The sequence below is a fragment of the Lepisosteus oculatus genome, chromosome 12 (genome assembly GCF_040954835.1).
Source record: "Lepisosteus oculatus isolate fLepOcu1 chromosome 12, fLepOcu1.hap2, whole genome shotgun sequence".
NCBI lineage: Eukaryota > Metazoa > Chordata > Actinopteri > Semionotiformes > Lepisosteidae > Lepisosteus > Lepisosteus oculatus.
The window spans coordinates 26,037,056-26,058,142 of NC_090707.1; the positions used below are offsets into that span (position 1 = coordinate 26,037,056).

Here is a 21,087-nt window from a genome sequence, read left to right on the forward strand (position 1 = left end):
ATGTTCGCGTGAACAGGACTTTAATATCATAATGTAATCATGAGAGTTGCCATTTTGGCCTTAAAAAGTGAACATTAGAAAACAATTGTATTTTCTTAAAAAGCTCTTTAATAAGCATGTCTTAATACTTAATAGCTGTGTCAATATTTTTTTAAAAATTGAAGAAGTAATCTTCAAATGATGGGACGGTGCTTCCCTAACACCCTTTCTGTCGTCAGGACCATTAACGACAACTACCCCATCTTACAGGATGATCCCTCCACTGGTAACCTTTTCTCTGACTGCCCCATCATCTCATATCGCGGACCATGTGGTCTGCATAACCTTCACAGCTCCCACACCAGGCACTTTCTGCTGCAGCAGAACTCACTGCATCACCTGTAAATATACAGTGCCTTGCGAAAGTATTCGGCCCCCTTGAACTTTTCAACCTTTTGCCACATTTCAGGCTTCAAACATAAAGATATAAATTTTTTATTTTATGTGAAGAATCACCAACAAGTGGGACACAATTGTGAAGTGGAACGAAATCTATTGGATTTTTGAAACTTTTTTAACTAATAAAAAAATGAAAAGTGGGGCGTGCAAAATTATTCGGCCCCCTTGCGTTAATACTTTGTAGAGCCACCTTTTGCTGCGATTACAGCTGCAAGTCGCTTGGGGTATGTCTCTATCAGTTTTGCACATCGAGAGACTGAAATTCTTGCCCATTCTTCCTTGCAAAACAGCTCGAGCTCAGTGAGGTTGGATGGAGAGCGTTTGTGAACAGCAGTTTTCAGCTCTTTCCACAGATTCTCGATTGGATTCAGGTCTGGACTTTGACTTGGCCATTCAAACACCTGGATACGTTTATTTGTGAACCATTCCTTTGTAGATTTTGCTGTATGTTTGGGATCATTGTCTTGTTGGAAGATAAATCTCCGTCCCAGTTTCAGGTCTTTTGCAGACTCCAACAGGTTTTCATCCAGAATGGTCCTGTATTTGGCTGCATCCATCTTCCCCTCAATTTTAACCATCTTCCCTGTCCCTGCTGAAGAAAAGCAGGCCCAAACCATGATGCTGCCACCACCATGTTTGACAGTGGGGATGGTGTGTTGAGGGTGATGAGCTGTGTTGCTTTTACGCCAAACATATCGTTTTGCATTGTTGCCAAAAAGTTCGATTTTGGTTTCATCTGACCAGAGCACCTTCTTCCACATGTTTGGGGTGTCTCCCAGGTGGCTTGTGGCAAACTTTAGACGAGACTTTTTATGGATATCTTTGAGAAATGGCTTTCTTCTTGCCACTCTTCCATAAAGGCCAGATTTGTGCAGTGTAAGACTGATTGTTGCCCTATGGACAGACTCTCCCACCTCAGCTGTAGTTCTCTGCAGTTCATCCAGAGTGATCATGGGCCTCTTGGCTGCATCTCTGATCAGTCTTCTCCTTGTCTGAGCTGAAAGTTTAGAGGGACGGCCAGGTCTTGGTAGATTTGCAGTGGTCTGATACTCCTTCCATTTCAAGATGATCGCTTGCACAGTGCTCCTTGGGATGTTTGAAGCTTGGGAAATCTTTTTGTATCCAAATCCGGCTTTAAACTTCTCCACAACAGTATTACGGACCTGCCTGGTGTGTTCCTTGGTCTTCATGATGCTCTCTGCGCTTTCAACAGAACCTTGAGACTATCACAGAGCAGGTGCATTTATACAGAGACTTGATTACACACAGGTGGATTCTATTTATCACCATCAGTCATTTAGGACAACATTGGATCATTCAGAGATCCTCGCTGAACTTCTGGAGTGAGTTTGCTGCACTGAAAGTAAAGGGGCCGAATAATTTTGCACGCCCCACTTTTCATTTTTTTATTAGTTAAAAAAGTTTCAAAAATCCAATAGATTTCGTTCCACTTCACAATTGTGTCCCACTTGTTGGTGATTCTTCACATAAAATAAAAAATTTATATCTTTATGTTTGAAGCCTGAAATGTGGCAAAAGGTTGAAAAGTTCAAGGGGGCCGAATACTTTCGCAAGGCACTGTATATCCAATACCACGCTCATTCAAGTCCCCTCTGAACCATTCCAGATTACTCAGATGACATCATGTACCTCCAGCACTCTTATTTACTGCATCTCCTGCAGAAAATTCCCAGCTATCTACATTGGAGAAACAGGAAGGGGACTGGGAGACTGCTTCAGAGAATGTCAGGGCTGTGAGGATCAAAGATCTCTCCAAGTCCATAGTTTATCATTTCACCTCTAACGGACATGATCATACAGATCTCTACGTCTGCTTTCTGAAAGAGGGGTTTCTCAACTCCTATTGCAGAAAGACATCTGAAACCAAAATTATCCTGAAACTAGGATCTCGCCTTCCCCTTCTCTCAACGCCAGACTCGTTCCCTTCTAATCCTCTCTTTTCATTTACACACTTCACAGCTCTCTTCACCTCTCTCTACTTCATACCACCTAAGTGCTTAATCTGCCTCTCCCCTGTTCCCGCCTCCTCTCCACTTCCAGCTTTTGTTCTATCTTGCTTTATAAACCTACAGTATATTTGAAAATATTTTTTTAGATAAAATAATTGAAAATACATACATGAGTTCTTAAAAACGGTCATTATCCAAGTCTTTGATATTACAATGCTCTTACATTCAAACATAACACAATTAGGTCTCTGTCCCTTTCTTTTTCCTTTGTGGTCAATCCTTAGTGTACGATACAGTGTGGGGTACACCTAGATGTGCTGTATGAAGACACAGATAAGACTGCCTTTGTTAAATCATCATATTACTCCGAGGTGAAATCGTGTCTTTTGTTTCAGACAGAGAAAACAAATTGCACTTGTATTTTTCCTCACATCCAGTAAATAGAAGCACTGTACCAAGTGTGTTGTTACATGTAAACTTCCTTGTAGACAGTCATGTGGTTCCCCGAGAAAACAAGGTGCTATATCTCGGAAATGAAAGCAGCACAAACTGCGGTCACACAAGTACTTACTTAAATAAGTCTGAAGAGGCAGCTGTAAGTGCTTGTCCTTATGACCTATATGAAACACATGCTTAGCACACTTCAGAGCAAAAAATTAATGATTCAAGCAGCCACATACTGTTTTCCTTTTTTCCAAGCACGTTGAGGTGTGAAGAGAAAATCTTATTCTCTGTTGTCAGACCAACCAATAATCGAAACACTGGTCAATGCTGAGCATAAAAACAATCGATCCACTGATTTGATTGCTCTTTTTGTTCACGTTCACAATAGTGATAGTTGTTTATTTTTCTCTATTAGGTTCAAGCATTAATAGGCTAGTGTAGTGAGATGATTTTTACCACTGGTTTTGACTTCTAACCAGATGCTATGCAGACCACACCTAACTTTGATCGTATGCATTTGCAAGGGATAGTTACGGACATTTTTCTTATTTATATACTTTAATATTGTCTTCACATTCGCCACACTATTAAGAAAAAATAACTGGTGTGAACAAATCTTTAAGGAGATCTTGGGAGTCAACGTCCATTTTTAAATCACTTTTATTGTTAAAAGTATCTGGAGAATTATCTGTGATTCTGAGAGTGTATTATGAGGTAATGTTTTAACTTCGTCATTCTGAGCTTTTTGAGATCTGCGTTATCTTTTTTAAACATTAGCTTAAGGTACTACATTATATGCACAAAACTGCATTACATTATACTGTAGTGCCACATGGGACGCTTAAGCCATGTGCACAGAGTGCGGGCTGAGAACAGCACCTGGGGGCATGACTACTAGACTGTATATATTGGGACAGAGGCTGGGAGACAGTTTCTTCCCTTCCGTGTCTGTATAAGTGTAGATGCAGCACTGTAATCCCTGTACCTGCATGTGTACCTTTCCCCGGTTCTGGTTAATAAATGTGTTGTTTAACCCCTTTTCCTGAGTCCTACACTTGCTCCATTCCATGCCGAACCCCACAGTCGTTACATTGGTGTCAAAAGCGGGACTTAGTGGAGCGGTCAGAGGCCCAGCGTGCAGAGAGAGAGCCCTAGCTGAGACGGAGGGCCTACCCAGACGGAGAGTCCTGGCCTGGACAGAGGGCCTACTCAGACGGAGGTCCCTGGCCTAGACGGAGAGCCTACCCAGATGGAGGTCCCTGGACAGACGGAGAGGCTAACAGGAGGTGTGTGTGCAGCCTGGAGGGACGGTTTGGATTCGCCGGGATGCTCAACTCTTCAGGCGGAGGCAATGGAGCGCCACGTGGGGCGCTTTAGCCAATCGCACGCAAGGCGGGCTGAGAACAGTGCCTGGGGGTGGGACGGAGGCTGATAGACAGTCTCTTCCCTTCTTAGTCTGTATTAGTGTAGGTGGAACGGTGTGTAATCCCTGTCCGTGTGTCTGTACCATTCCCTGGTTCTGGTTAATAAATGTATTGTTTAACCCCTTTTCCTGGTCCTTCCCCTGCTCCATTCCGTGCCGAACCCCACGTTCGTTACAATACGTTACAAATTTGATAAACTGAAGGAAAAGCAAATATTTATTTTTGTATCTCGATTTTTTGCTAGGATGTAGTTTTTAGTATGCATTTAAAATACCGTCTCAGCCGTATGTGAGCTATAACGCAACTAAGACAAAATGGAAGAAAGCTGATGCAGATTCACATTTCTGTAGAAATTAAAAACTGTAACGCGTATGGCCAACATTACAGGTTGTGCGAGCCCTTCCCTGTGAATAGCAGGGACCTCAGCCATCGGGCTAAGGGGAGATGTCCTTTTAGCTCAGCTGGCTGGTTCCCTGTCAAGTGATGCTGGGGGCCTGGGTTCGAGTCCCCATCGGTGGGGGGGGCGCATACCCACATCAAATCAAATCAAATCAAAGTTTATTTATTAAACGCACAACAATACAGCATGCAGCAGTAGTTGCTGGCAATTAAATGTCTTTTCTGCGAGCTCACAAAAATCACAAAATTGAGGTTATGAAAATAAGGTTACATAATAATAGTAATTGAATAAAACTCAATATGAGTAGAGCTGCTATGTGTCCATGGTGCATGCAATATATACAAGTAGTGCAGTTATGCTTAATACAGTGAAAACTGTGTGTCCATGTAACCATTATAGGTGATTTGCTAAAGGAGCTGCAGGTTGGCTATTTAGCAGTCTTATTGCCTGGAGGTAGAAGCTGTTCCGTAGTCTGTTGGACTTGGACCGAATGCTTCAGTACTGTTTAGGTGTTAGTGGGGCCAGCAGGGGGTGCTCACCCTGTGGTCCATGTGGGTCCTAATGCCCCAGTATAGTGACGGGGACACTATACTGTGAACAGGCGTCGTCCTTCAGATGAGACAAAAAATGAGGTCCTGAATCTCTGTGGTCATTAAAAATCCCAGGGCGAGTCTCGAAAAGAGTAGGGGTGTAACCCCAGTGTCCTGGCCAAAATTTCCAATTGGCCCTTACCAATCATGGCCTCCTAATAATGGCCCTCTATGAATTGGCTACATTACTCTGCTCTCCTCCCCACTGATAGCTGATGTGTGGTGAGCGTTCTGGCGCACTATGGCTGCCGTCGCATCATCCAGGTGGATGCTCCACATTGGTGGTGGTGGAGGAGAGTCCCCATTACCTGTAAAGCGCTTTGAGTGGAGTGTCCAGAAAAGCGCTATATAAGTTTAAGCAATTATTAATTATAATTATTACCTGAAGGTAGGAGGGAAAACAGTTTGTGACTGGGATGACTGGGGTCCTTGAGAATGGACCTGGTCTTCTTCAGACATCTAGCTGAGTAGATCTCCTGGATGTTTGGTAGCTCACAGCCGGTAATGAGCTGCGCTGACTTCACCACCCTCTGCAGAACTTTGCGATCCCGGGTGGAGCAGTTCCCATACCAGGCAGTGATGCAACCAGTCAGGATACTCTCAATAGTGCACCTGTAGAAGTTGGCCTGGATATGTGATGGTATGCCGAACTTCTTTAGCCTATGGAGAAAGAATAGGCGCTGCCGTGCTCTTTTGACCACGGTGTTGGTGTGGTGGGTCCAGGTTAAGTCCTCTGAAATGTTAACTCCCAGGAACTTAAAACTGCTGACCAGCTCAACTGCAGTCCAATTGATGTGATCTCCTCCCTGGTGTTTCCTATATTCCACAATCATCTCCTTAGTCTTGCTGATGTTCAGAGAGAGGTTGTTCTCCTGCCACCATACCGCCAGGGTTTCAACCTCCTCCCTGTTTGCAGACTCTTAACCATCTTTGAGCAGGCTGATGACTGTTGTATCATCCGCAAACTTAATGATGGAGTTTGAGTTATGCCTGGCAACACAATCATGGGTAGATAAGGAGTAGAGGACAGGGCTAAGAACACAGCCTTGGGGAGCTCCAAGTTTAGAGTCAGGGTAGAGGATATGTTGGTGCCCACCCTCACCACCTGCGGACGTTCCGTCAAGAAGTCCAGGATCCAATTACAGAGGGAGGTGTTCAGTCCCAGGTCCTGGAGCTTGATGACAAGCTTTGAGGGCACTATGATATTGAATGTTGAGCTGTAATCAACAAACAGCATTCTCACATATGTTCCTTTCTTATCCAGGTGTGAGAGGGCAGTATGAAGGGCAATGGCAGTAGCATCTTCTGTTGACCTGTTCTAGCTATACTAGGGTCTAGGGTGATAGGCAGTGAAGAGGTGATGTATGCTTTGACCAACCGCTCAAACCACTTCATGATAACTGATGTGAGTTCAACAGGCCGGTAGTCATTTAGGCAGCTACCTCTGGGTTTCTTAGGTATAGGGACAATGGCGGTTTTCTTAAAGCAGGAAGGAACTACAGACTGAGCTAGAGAGAGACTGAATATGTCCGAGAAGACATCTGCCAGCTGGTCTGCACATGCCTTCAGAACGCTGCCAGGGATAGCATCAGGGCCAGGAGACTTGCGTGGATTGGTCTTTTTAAAAACTTTATACACATCCGCTCTGGATATGATCAGTGGGTTTCAATCTTGGATTTCTGGAATCTTCCTGACTGGATCTGCATTACTGCGTGAGCATGAACCCGAGAGTGCTACAGAACTTTCAACATTCAAAAGTCAAAATGTAAACATTTGAGAAACTGCTCAAAACCGTTTAAACAGCATAAAAGCGACAGAGCTACATTTTTATAATCAGAGTTGTAAAAAATGTGAAAATAACGCTATTGATATGTAATTGTAACAGAACAGATCAATTCGTCTCAGGCAAAAGGTTGTAACATTGAATATCTGATATTGTTACCTTTTATTTACGATTAAAAATGATCCCTATCATTTTATTTAGGAAGAATGCTTCTTTCTTCTTCGGATTTGAGATTGGAACGTCACCGCCCTTCTCTGTCAATAGCAGGGATCGCAGCCGCTGGGCTGAGGACAGATTTCCCTTTAGCTCAACTGGCTGGGTCCCTGTTGAGTGACGCCGGAGGCCCGGGTTTGAGTTCCCAGCGGTGGGGGGCCGACCCGAGACGAGGGCACAGACCCACGTGAACCCGAGAGCGCTACAAGATGAACCTCAGGAAAAAAATCCATTCTGTTTACTTACAACTGCTGAGCAATGCACGATGAGTTGGAAAGCTGTTCAGTCTTCATTATTTACATGCACATCAGGTAGAAATGATTACAAATGACTTCTTTTCTGCATTTTGGAGCAAAGTTATTTAATAGTTGTTAATCATTTTCATATTAACATTTTTGATCCTAGTATTACGTTTTATCTGTACCGATAGGATTGATTAATTACCCGATGAAAGTATTGTCATTAAAATAATCGATTTAATTATTCTTCATTCTCGATTTAGGCATATTGTCATCAATATGAGCCTACACAAATGATAAGACCATATTTGTAATAATATTTTTGTAAATTATGTTTGCTGTATTATTGTACATTTTCTCTTAATTATTTCTCAATATAAATAACGATTAGGTTTTATTAAACGGCTATTTTCAAATAAACCAATGCGTTCATTATGGGTACGGGTATCCAAATTATTGATTTGAAAAAAAAATGCCCCAAAAACTTTCTGTGATAGGAGTACCTGCTGTTCCAAGTAAATTGAATTGCATTGCATTCTTTTCAGATTTATTTTGTTTAAAATCTTCCTCTTCTAGATATCTCGGTTTTCATATAGTTCCAGCCAGAGGCGCCTGGCCCATCACGAGCGAGCTTGTTGTGCACGCGCACAGTTCTCAGTGCTGCTGCTGCTGCAATGGCGGCACTGTAAGCGAAAGGTGGAAGAAGGTGGCTTGACTTGAATGACTTTTTAAAAATCTTTGTACGGAGCCAGAAAGTAAAAGGTGATACAGGAAAGGAGCTAAACGCTTAAGATTGTGGGTAAAAAGGCAAGTCACTGGCAGGGCGATACGAGCGGTATTTGTCTCTCTATTTTTTGATTAGTCGGAAACGCATTTGCAATTTGCAGTTCGCCAGTTTGACTTGCATCTGTATGAAATAACCACCACCCACCACTCGCTCACATACAACTAAGCGAGGAGGTGATTTCATTTTTAGCCTGTTACCGTATTGTCTCGAACCGAATCGGACGCGCTCCGCCATGGCTGAGAGAAGTTCCACTGGATTACTAATGATGATGTTTGAGCCCACAGCTGCGGCAGCTATGACTCTCCCAGCGGAGGTTAGGGAGAAACTGGCAGAGCTGGAGCTAGAGCTATCCGAAGGTAAGCATCGGTCTTTGGGCAGTATCAGCGTGAAGAAGGACAATCGGGTTGTACGCCGTGCAGTTATTTTGTGTAGCCAATAATAGTTATGTTGCTGTTTCAGTAAGGATTGCTGGCGTAATAGGTGTAAATCGATGTCATTTACACGGTAACCGATTTGTGTGCAAAAGCAGCACATTGGAAGCGTCTTCATTACCCATATGAAGTAATCTCTTCTATACTTAATCTTGAGTGCCAGTTATTAACTAAAAAATGATTTACCAATCCTGTAAACAGTTATTGTATAAATGGAAGCCAGCACCTCGGTTTGTCTCCCTTCTTTTCCAGTGGGATTGTTTTGCTTTGACAGTGTTACTGATCTTTGAGCAACGATGTATTTTTCCTTCGGTTTGGATTTTTTTTTTAGTCATGTAAGAATAGTCTTGGCATTTGTGGAGAAGACATAACATTTGGATCTCAAACAGGCTGTATACGATGAGGAGGAACTAATTATTCCACAAACTGCATTTTAATGAAGACAGTTCTGAATCAAGGTGGCGTAAGAGATGCACATTTGTGAATTCCAGCTTGGTACTGTTCGTAGTCCGACGTAGGGGGGCGACTTGTTAGTCATTGACAAAGCTCCCATCATTACGAATGTCTCTACACACGTAATTCTATTTTGGCACTCGTTTGGACTCTTTTTTTGGTCTTCTATCAGTTCTCAAAAATAGGAGCCTTGCTTTCTGTTCCGCTGTGAAATTATCTCAATTCGTACTAGGTCTTGAAATCTTATACTTTAGATTTGAATTGTAGTAGATTGTATTAAAATGTGAATCCATGCGCTTTTGAAAGTTTTTAGTTTTTTGGAAAGCGCCTTGAGATCACAATTGGTCATGAAAGACGCTGTATAAAATACATGCTAATTTTGCCTGTGGTCAGCAGCAACCTTCAGGCGTTACCGCCACCTCAAAGGGAGCCATTTACTTTCGGTGCTGTTCTTTTAAATAAATAAAGGGGGAAAAAGCTATTAACATACGAAGGACAACTGAGCGATTTTCCAGCTGTCTTGATAGTGCAACATTAATAATTAAAACATCAAATATTTTATCATTGGCAAAATTATTCTTGCGTCACCCTGGGATAGAAAGTGAAGTAGTCACCATACAGTACGTCGTTACCCTACTTGTTCTTTCTCTATTTGTTTTCCTTCACCCGTCTTGGAGGCGTCCGAAAAGACACATCCTATTGTATGGAAAGGGGGGACTGAGTTGGAGAGGTCCCCAGCGAGTACCGCCAGCGTTTCACAATCTGTTTCCGCTGGCTGACAGAGCTCACCATCCTCAGAGTACAAGCCGCTCTCTGTTCCAAAAACAACCTCGGTACTTTCTAGCCCATTTCTTTAACAAAAATGGTGGTTCGTTATATTCCATCTGTGATTTTTTTAGAAACATACAGTACAAGGAGCGCGGGGAAACTTAATTGACAGAAATTTGATTTTGAAGATCGCAGTCTCGCAAGAAAGAATATGGTTGTCTATTACTTGTTGCACAGATGAAACAATAGCCATCTCCGGTTCACTGATGTTGAGTGTTTTGTTACAGCGATATAGCTGCTTATTATAAATATAATTATGAGCACATTCGTCTAGTTGTCATGTAATTATGATTAATGCTTATTTGAAACTTATGTCTGCTATGTGTAAAATACTGTGGGGCGTCTCGACAACGAACACAAATAAATGCGCAACCATACACAGAGATCAGTTGGGGAACTGGAGTACAAAATACGAATTTAAAATAGGTTTTGAGTAGGACTACTGAACAGCATCACCTATGAAATTGTTCAAGGATTGATGAGGCAAAACTTTAAGTGTAATTAGGCCATATTCTATGTTTTAAATTGGGAAACCAAATCTACCAAATGTGAGGTTAAAGTGGCGTCAAATAACTCCGAAATAAAATGTCAAAATGAATACTAAAAACATGGGAACAGCGTAACCGAAAGCTACCGATCTCTGTAGGTGTGGATTGCCCATACCAACATCTTGACAGTGCAGTTGTTGACTAAACAATGCATGCTGTTACCCACAAATACATGTCGTTACATACGTAATCAGAAAAGTAAAGTACATTTCTATGTGAATTGCATCGTTTAACACTAAATCATTAAATGACTTGTGCATTTAAATACAGACTGCTATCAGAATTATATTGGTTTATATAAATTGTTAATTATTAATATAAACATATACAGAAACTTAAAGCTCAGTCGATGTACTATCCCAAAGAACACTATGGAGTTGCTAATTCCTAAGTGCCAGTACTAATGTGAAGCTGATAATGACGTTTTTGATGATGATATAACTTGATAATGTCTTATAATCAAAATTTTTCAATTTGTAAAAAATAATAAAGAGAATGAAAACAGCAACAAAAATCAGAAATTAAATAAAAATGTCCTTATTTTGTGGAGTCATTAAAGCAGAAAAGAGGTACTTGTATCATAGAGATTAGATTTAGAGTATCTAAATACATAAATACAAAGATAATCACTGATAGTACTACTACTGAAGTGATAAACTCTGCTTATTATGGTGTTGTTTTTTACTTAGTCATTTTAAATGTCCATCTTTTTTTGTTGTTGAAAAACTGCAAAACTCTAGTTCAACCTTTTAGATTGAAAATGAAGAAAACCTGCTATAGAAATCAACACTGCTATAGGATTTTATGTGGTTCATTTTTGCCGAGTATTTCTTGTGTGCTTGGGTGAGGTGATGAGGTCATGTTGGGTTATTTGTTCTTAAAGTCTGGAAGATGTTTTGGCCTCATGAGATGTCTGGGAGAATTTGGAGAATGTTTTTATTTTGGAAAGTGAAACTGGGTTACAGAATGAAAAATTTTAGTAAGAGAAGTTCAAATGATAAAAGGGGGTTTTCTAGAATGTACAAAAGTTATGTTTCATGGGAACTGAAAATTGTAATCAAAACATTCCCAGCACTCACTAGAAGTACGCTTAAAATTAAAAAAAAATGTAATGGAAAAGGACCTGGTAGGTTCGGGAACTTAATTTATCAGAGCGCATTCATTTGTCATTATGGCCCTTTGAATAAAGAAGATCATATTTGTGTTCCAAACCTAAGCACTATTCCCACCTCTTTATTTTGCGTACTATAAGTGATAAAGTAATTAATTGAATCTCTTCACTAGGGTTTGTAGTGTGGGACACATGCTATACACACAACCTAAAAACTACATCATTCATTATGTATGTCAGATTGACACTTTTTGCCGTGTGCTAAATGAATATAATGTCTGAGATGATAAAGACACTGAAGTGTAAATACAAACTTCCAGCATGCTACCTGTGTAGTGCTTCTGTAAATGTGCTGTTCCAGTGGCTATCAAAAATATTTACCCCCTCTACTTTTTTGCGTTTTATTGTGTTGCAATATGGAAATAAGAAAATAACAGATTACATAAGTATTGACCACCCTTGTGTCAGTATTAGGTAGAGGCTCCTTGGCAAAAAATACAGCTTAGGTCTTCTTGGCTCTAACAGTTTTGTTATTTTGACATGTGGAGACTGTCATGTGACATGTGGAGACATGTGGAGTTATTTTTGTCCATTTACAAAATTGTTTTTAGTAAACAAAAAACAAGTTTCTTCAAGTTGGATGGGGACTGCTGGTGAAGAGCAATTTTTAGCTCCAACAAATGCAGCAAATACCCCATAACATGATGCTGCCACCACCATGTGTCACATTAGGGATGGTGTTTTCAGGCTGATGTGTGGTGTTATGCTTGCACCAAACATAGGGCTTAGTGTTCAGGCCAAAAAGGTCAGCTTTGGTTTCATCAGATTGTAGAATCTTTTTCCATTTGGTGTCCAAGTCTCCCACATATCTGCTGGCATACTGTAGTTGAGATTTGATGTAAGTGTTTTCAACAATGTCTTTCATTTTGCATTCTCACATGAAGCCCAAATTTGTGAATCATTAGGCAATTGTTGATGTTTGCACAGTTTCTTCCATCTCAGTTGGGGAAAAAAACTATAATAACTTTACAGTTGTCCTAAGTTTCTTAATGGTCTCCCAGTCAAATACCCTCTATCACCCAGATACTCAGTTTTTGAAGATGCCCCATTCTATAGAGATTCACAGTTATGCCATATCTTCTCCATTTCTTTATAGTGCAAATTCTTATACAGTGCCTTGCGAAAGTATTCGGCCCCCTTGAACTTTTCAACCTTTTGCCACATTTCAGGCTTCAAACAAAAAGATATAAATTTTTTATTTTATGTGAAGAATCACCAACAAGTGGGACACAATTGTGAAGTGGAACGAAATCTATTGGATTTTTGAAACTTTTTTAACTAATAAAAAAATGAAAAGTGGGGCGTGCAAAATTATTCGGCCCCCTTGCGTTAATACTTTGTAGAGCCACCTTTTGCTGCGATTACAGCTGCAAGTCGCTTGGGGTATGTCTCTATCAGTTTTGCACATCGAGAGACTGAAATTCTTGCCCATTCTTCCTTGCAAAACAGCTCGAGCTCAGTGAGGTTGGATGGAGAGCGTTTGTGAACAGCAGTTTTCAGCTCTTTCCACAGATTCTCGATTGGATTCAGGTCTGGACTTTGACTTGGCCATTCAAACACCTGGATACGTTTATTTGTGAACCATTCCTTTGTAGATTTTGCTGTATGTTTGGGATCATTGTCTTGTTGGAAGATAAATCTCCGTCCCAGTTTCAGGTCTTTTGCAGACTCCAACAGGTTTTCATCCAGAATGGTCCTGTATTTGGCTGCATCCATCTTCCCCTCAATTTTAACCATCTTCCCTGTCCCTGCTGAAGAAAAGCAGGCCCAAACCATGATGCTGCCACCACCATGTTTGACAGTGGGGATGGTGTGTTGAGGGTGATGAGCTGTGTTGCTTTTACGCCAAACATATCGTTTTGCATTGTGGCCAAAAAGTTCGATTTTGGTTTCATCTGACCAGAGCACCTTCTTCCACATGTTTGGGGTGTCTCCCAGGTGGCTTGTGGCAAACTTTAGACGAGACTTTTTATGGATATCTTTGAGAAATGGCTTTCTTCTTGCCACTCTTCCATAAAGGCCAGATTTGTGCAGTGTAAGACTGATTGTTGTCCTATGGACAGACTCTCCCACCTCAGCTGTAGTTCTCTGCAGTTCATCCAGAGTGATCATGGGCCTCTTGGCTGCATCTCTGATCAGTCTTCTCCTTGTCTGAGCTGAAAGTTTAGAGGGACGGCCAGGTCTTGGTAGATTTGCAGTGGTCTGATACTCCTTCCATTTCAAGATGATCGCTTGCACAGTGCTCCTTGGGATGTTTGAAGCTTGGGAAATCTTTTTGTATCCAAATCCGGCTTTAAACTTCTCCACAACAGTATTACGGACCTGCCTGGTGTGTTCCTTGGTCTTCATGATGCTCTCTGCGCTTTCAACAGAACCTTGAGACTATCACAGAGCAGGTGCATTTATACAGAGGCTTGATTACACACAGGTGGATCCTATTTATCACCATCAGTCATTTAGGACAACTTTGGATCATTCAGAGATCCTCGCTGAACTTCTGGAGTGAGTTTGCTGCACTGAAAGTAAAGGGGCCGAATAATTTTGCACGCCCCACTTTTCATTTTTTTATTAGTTAAAAAAGTTTCAAAAATCCAATAGATTTCGTTCCACTTCACAATTGTGTCCCACTTGTTGGTGATTCTTCACATAAAATAAAAAATTTATATCTTTATGTTTGAAGCCTGAAATGTGGCAAAAGGTTGAAAAGTTCAAGGGGGCCGAATACTTTCGCAAGGCACTGTATCTTTCCCATTTGGTGCTTTTAAGCTACCTTATCACACATTTGCCTCTCTTGTTTTCATGATGTAGGTTTTATTGGGAGCTGTACTACTGACTGTGGGACCTCAAACAGATAGGTGTATCTAACCTGAACGCACATGAAGCGCCACAGGTGGACTCCATTCCACTAGTTAAGTGACTTCTAAACACAGTTGGTCACACCAAAGTATGTCTGGAAGTGTCTTATCAAAGAGGGTAAATAATTATGCAGAAAGTTTTATATCTTTATATAATATATGATAAATATATAAAATATATAATATTTTTAAACGTATTATAATATGTATATATATTATAAATATAATATTTTATATATATAATATAATGTAATATTTATATATTTTTATTGTATTTATAATTAATTTAGATGAATTGTAGAATGTTGTTTTCACTTTTTCATTATAGAGTGTTTCATGTTGATCACTGGCAAAACATCCAAATTATATACAGTACATTATAATTCCATATTGTAGCACAATAAAATGTTAAAAAGTCCAAGTGGGTGAATACTTGATAACCACTGTGTATTAATATCTGCTGCTGTGTATTTTTACTTCATTTTTCATGTGGAATTTCACTTTCCACAAGTTCTGTGCTACATGCTTTGCTCATGTGTTCAGAGTTCTTTAAAATTAAAGATCGAGTCCTTTGCATGAATGGTTGTTGACTTTCCACTGAAGCAAAGTGTTGCTGCAGTGCAGATTAAACTCAGATTAAATGGCTGTGTCATAGCTTTCAAGAGTGCAACAGTCTTGATATAATTTAACACTTACCTGCTTTTTGTCTGTCCCTGTGCTGAGGCAAAACAATAATCTTTAAGAAAGTGCTGCATCACTGATTTAAAGCATCTTTGTCATCATTAACATCTCCTAGACAATTTGGGGAATAAATTATTAGGGCAAACAAAATGTGACAATATACATTATATAGCAAACAAAATTATAGGATGTATAGTAAAAAGGATAGAATATTCAATTAAAGGATGTTATGTTAAAACTATAATGCACTAGTAAGGCCTTGTTCAATATATTGAGTACTATTTTGATTACCATCTTAGAAAAGATACTGCTGCTTTTGAATCTATTTAGAGAAGAGCAACTAATTACGTTCTAGGGCTTAAGGGAGTGTCCTACTTTGACACTCTGAAGAAACAGTTTAACAGAGAAAACTGCGACTGGACCTAATATAAGTATTTAAAATATTCAAGTATTCAAAATTCAAAATGTGCTTCTAAGTGCAGTTATTGGGTTATCATTATACAGATGATCTCACTTTCACATGGTGTTCTTCAATGAATAAAGTGGTAAATGAATTCCTTTCATCTGTTTTTAAATTCTTCTGCATTAATCATTTTTACTGTTAACATGAAATTAGCTGCAGTACCTCAAATTACCAAATGCAAATTTTGGGACCTAATCTTTATGGGAAGCTAACAAATTAATTTTAGAGAAAATATGAGCCTTTGAAGATAGCATGTTTGTTGAGCCATGAAATTGCTTTCAGGACATGTAGACTTGCAGCAACAGTTGTCAGGCAATGTTCAGTTGGTAAAGTAAATGGAGATGTGTGAAATGTTCTTTTTCACTTGGGGCTTTTGACCAAGAAAAGAGAATTAGGGGAGGTTTTGGCTGAGAATATTATCTATGTGAGAGAAGCTTTAATGGGCAACAGTGAGTTAAAACTGAGGAGTTAACAAATACCTATTTAAATAATTATCTAAATCTTAAACATGCACTGTGAAAGAAGTAGGTGTTTTAATTGCTGTTCACTCACTACATGACTCAGAAAGCAGTATTTAATGATTGTAACATAGGCTGTATATTTTTGTTTGCTGCTTTCTGTAGTTTGGAAATGACAGCATTCTTGCAAGAGTTATTTTAAGGCATGGGAGCAGCTTGCAGCTGTTAGTTACTGCATTTTGTGAAGCCACAGAAATTTCGCCCAAATCTCCTCTGAATAACAGCACTGTCATTTAATCCTGGGTTGCAAGGTAATATAAATGTTATATATACAGTTGTAAGAAAAAGTTTGTGAACCCTTTGGAATTATCTGGATTTCATGAATGGCTCCTAAAATGTGATCTGATCTTCATGTAAGTCATAATAATAAATAATGACAGTCTTATTTAACAAACAATACACACAACATTTTACATTGTCATATGATTAGGGCTGTTACTGCACAGTGTTAAAGAGCAGTGGTTCTCAAACTTTTTGGACCAAGTACCACCCCTGAACAAACCAAAGCATCCAAGTACCACCTACAAGTCATCATCTCGTAGGAACCCCAGAAATTCTCCAAGACCAACATGAGCGCACGTGTGCACACACACTCACATACACATATAATAAATATTATAATTATAACTTAACTAAGTTAATTATAACTTAACTTAAATTATAATAAACTTTATTTGATATAATGCTTTTAAAGGTGGCTTCTCAAAGCGCTTTACAGAAAAAAAACAGGAACAACAACAATTAAAAATAATTAAAAAGCAGGGGTGAGCCTGTTTAGTTGAGCAAAGTAGATGTGAATTCATTTTTCGAACCTTGATACAAATTACAACATTGATACAATTTGAATCCCTCATCCAAAGACATACTGTAGGTTAATTGGCTCGGGGAAAACTGTCCCTGGTGTGAGTGTGTGCGTGTCTGTGTTTCTGTGTGTGCTCTACAATGGACTGGTCAGGGTGTATCTTGCCTTGCTCCTGTTGCTTGCCGAGATAAGTTCCATCTCTCACACGACACTGTATTGGGTGAAATAGTTAGAAAACTGATGGATGTATTTAGTGCTAGTTGTTATTATTACAGTAGTGATTTGACTAATTACACTTATATAGCACTTTTCATACCAGAGGATAACAGAGCAGTTTACATTTAGGTGGATACACATTTTATCCACAACTGGAATACATCACACAACTGCATGATGCATAGTAGACACTATGTGCCAAAATTCCTATTAAAACAGCACATCCATTAGAGAAAAGAGAAATTGCTTTACCACTTAATTTAGTAGGGAGGAACATCGAGAAGACCAGGTTTTTCAAATCCACAGGAGAAATTAGTCAGTACACTGGGGTTAACCCCCTTATTTTCTTATGAACAGTTCCACTTGAATGACCAACTAGCCAGGACCTTAGTTTAATGTTTCATCGGAATGAAGACACCATTACTGCATAGTGCCTCCAGTTACGATGCTGGATTTTGGAAAGTATAGGCTAGAGGGAAGACCATTAACTGGTGACCAATACCACTTAACAGCAGTAAATAGTCTTTTAGACAGACCAGAGGTTTATGTAATAAATCACAACAATGAGTAGAGAGCTGCGTCATCATGCGTAGGCTGCAAAGGAACAGGTAAAGGTTAATTCCTTGCTGAAAGGTAAAGAAAATAAACTGTCTTTTGCTGTGGAGCTTTCTTGAGGTGTGATACCTTTCAGCATGGAGTAAACATTTACCTTTTCCTTTGCAAATCGGAACTAGAATATTTTAAATACTTTTTCATCTTAAAGACTGTCTGAGACTGTCAGTGGCCATACTTTCATTAGCTTCTTGACTATATCGGTTTGTGAGTTCCCTTGCCTGTGGGGTTAACAAGCAGAAGAAGTAGGAAATATATCAAGGGCGTCTTCACACACAGTTCAGGAAAACAGTTCACATTGCTTTCATGTAGAATTCCTAATCCATTCTTTACAACCATTTTAATACTCTATAACAGTGGTTCTCAAACTGTGGTACGCGTACACCATAATAAGCCGAGTGTATCACTTCAGTAGTAGTACTACCAGTGATTATCTTTGTATTTATGTATTTAGATACTCTAAATCAGTGGTTCTCAAACTGTGGTACGCGTACCTGCGGTGGTACGCAGAGTGCCGCCAGGTGGTACGCCAAATGACCCTGGAACTGTGTTGTGTGTGCTGAAAAATCGGGACGGGTTTTCATATTTTGTATTTTAATACCTGTCGAATACGCAGCAGTAGAAGTACTACGATACAGTGCGCGCTAATACTTCAGTGGACACAAGAGATACTCTGTAATTCTATACCACTCTGTAGGAATGCTTGCTACGGACACAAGTGACCAATTGTATTTAAAAAAAAGCTACTGTATCTCCAGCAAATAGGGAGGTAGGAGAATGTGTGTGATTTTGGAACAATGCCAACGTTGTAAACACAGGAATGCATAGAAATATGTGCTACGAACGCTGGTAATCTTGTGAGCACAGGAAAGCTTGATAGATAACAGAAAAATATTTAAGAACTGTTCTAAGTTAATTTGAGAAAAATACACCGAGCGTATCTGTTTCGCTACCATGTGCATGAAATAAAAACTTAAAATAAATATGGAAATAAAAACGGAAAAGCCGAAAAATGCAAGCTTGCGGATTGCTAAAGCGCTATTTTTGAAGAACCTTATTTGCCGTTGGCAAAAGAGCTGACACGTATTGTGTGGAGAAAAAGCTGCTAAACAGCTCGACCTGCTGCCCCCTCTGAAAGACATTCACTCACAGAATTATTGAAATAGCGGATGATGTCAAAAGTACGCTGATAGAGCGCATTCAGATGAGCCGATGCTTCTCACTGCAATTAGATGAGTCTGTAGTTGATTTGGCCGGTTCGGTTGCTTACGTTAGATATGAGTTTGAGGGCACGTCCCGTTAGGACTTTCTGTTCTGTAAACCGCTACCAATAGGAACTACAGGAGAGCACATATTTCAGGTTCTGAATGAATTTATTGAAGAGAATGGCATCGACTGGATAAAATGTGTCGGATTTTGTACAGATGGTGCTAGAGCGATGACAAGCCGCCACAGTGGTGAAGTTGCACTAATTAGAGAGGTTGCTCCAGAAATGAATGGACACATTGCAACATCCACTGCGAGACCTTTGCCGTCAAGAAAATGCCTGATGATTTAAAATCTGTTAGACTCTGTTGTGAATTGTATCAAGGCTCGAAAAATTAATTCACATCTGCTTTGGTCGACTAAATAGGCTCACCCCTCTCACTGAAATGGTGCTTTTTAAATTATTTTTATTTGTTGTTACTGTTTTTTTTCTTTAAAACACTTTGAGAAGCCACCTTTAAAGTGCTATATCAAACAAAGTGTATTAATATAATATTTATTATATGTATGTGTGTGTGTGCATGCACACTCATGTTGGTCATTGAGAATTTCTGGGGTTCCTATGAGATGATGACTTGTAGATGGTACTTGGATGCTTTGGTTGGATTAGGGGTGGTACTTGGTCCAAAAAGTTTGAGAACCACTGCTCTTTAACACTGTGCAGTAACAGCCCTAATGAATAGTGTACAAAGGCTGATTTAAAGCATCGCAGCTACATTTCTAGGTAAGGAAGTAGAAACTGGTATTGGTTTTAGCAATAACATATGCATTAAAACCCAGCTTTTAATTGGTATGTGATTGAATCTCGAGTAGTCACAGTTTAGACAGGCTATTTAACTAATGACTAAAATTTGTGAGGTACAGATAAGTTTCTCTCCTGAGATCTTCTATTTGCTGTGGGACTGAATAGTGTGCGGTGATGTGTCTGGTGTTCCTCAAGTCTTAAGTGCTCTTGTTTTGATTCAAGAAGATGCATAGAGTCAGCAATGTTGTTTAGGAAAGATAATTCTTATCTCTGCACTTCTCTGTTTTTCTTAACTCTATGTTCCAAAAGATATTCTGATGTTAGCCACATCATTAAAATAATAAACAACATTCATTATTTTTTTCGCTTGACCCTTTGTCAAATGTAGAGCTAGGTAGAAAAGGAATTCCACTAATATTAGTTCAATTAAATTACCAAAGCTAAGAAACAACTGTGTGTAAGAAAATCTATAAAACGTCTACTGGAAAACAAAAGACAAACTTTGGTTTCAAATATTTGTCTTTCATTTTCTACCAGTTAATAGCAAATGTAGGAAGTCTGCCTGCTGCCTGAGAATTACACTTAAGACTTAGTTTAAACACTCTGTTTAGTTTTTAAAAGTGTTTAATGCACCATTTTTGGATAAAAATTATAAGGGTCAGTTGATAACAAAATTGTCTTGTGGAGATATAAGACGTTACAGAAATACACTTTATACAACATGATATGAATGCTTAATGGTTTTTGAACATGCTTTATTACAGTGACTTTAGAGATGTCTTTCAGTTTAAAAAAAATATTTTTTAAATATTTGGATATTTGAGATATCCAAGGATTAGAGCATTAGGATGATAGAAGCTGTTTGTTAGAGATGTGCTGTCACTCTTCAGACTTTTAGAGAGGTAAAAGAAGAGTACAGTCTAAAAATAGCTGAACAGGTAAACATTGTTTGACCTATATATTATACAAATTAGATTAGGGAATGATTGGCACCATCTTAAAAGTTCTAGTTTTCTAAACCAGCATGGGAACTGAACAATATTAGTAGGTGAATTCTAAAGGGAAAAGAGCAGAAATAGTAACTAAATCAGATCATGAGATGTTTCAGTGACCCCCTTCATTGGAGCAAAAATGCCCTTACATCAACTGTCTCAAGTTTAATATTCTAAAAAGCAAATACATAAAATCACAGATTCCGATTTTTTCCTCA

The 21,087-nt window shown here is 39.4% G+C and overlaps 1 protein-coding gene across 6 annotated transcripts in view; it reads left to right on the top strand.

The window, feature by feature from the left end:
* Positions 1-8,147: 8,147 nt before the first annotated feature.
* dip2a (disco-interacting protein 2 homolog A) overlaps positions 8,148-21,087 on the top strand; it is a 269,946-nt gene continuing 257,006 nt past the window's right edge. For all 6 annotated transcript variants that reach the window (XR_001479789.2, XM_015359260.2, XM_006636662.3 and 3 more), the window contains exon 1: positions 8,148-8,644. Coding sequence is in view for 5 of the 6 variants with exons in the window: in XM_015359260.2 (XP_015214746.1) it covers positions 8,521-8,644 (124 nt within the window). In the remaining variant the exon portion in view is untranslated. The remainder of the gene's footprint in view (positions 8,645-21,087) is intronic.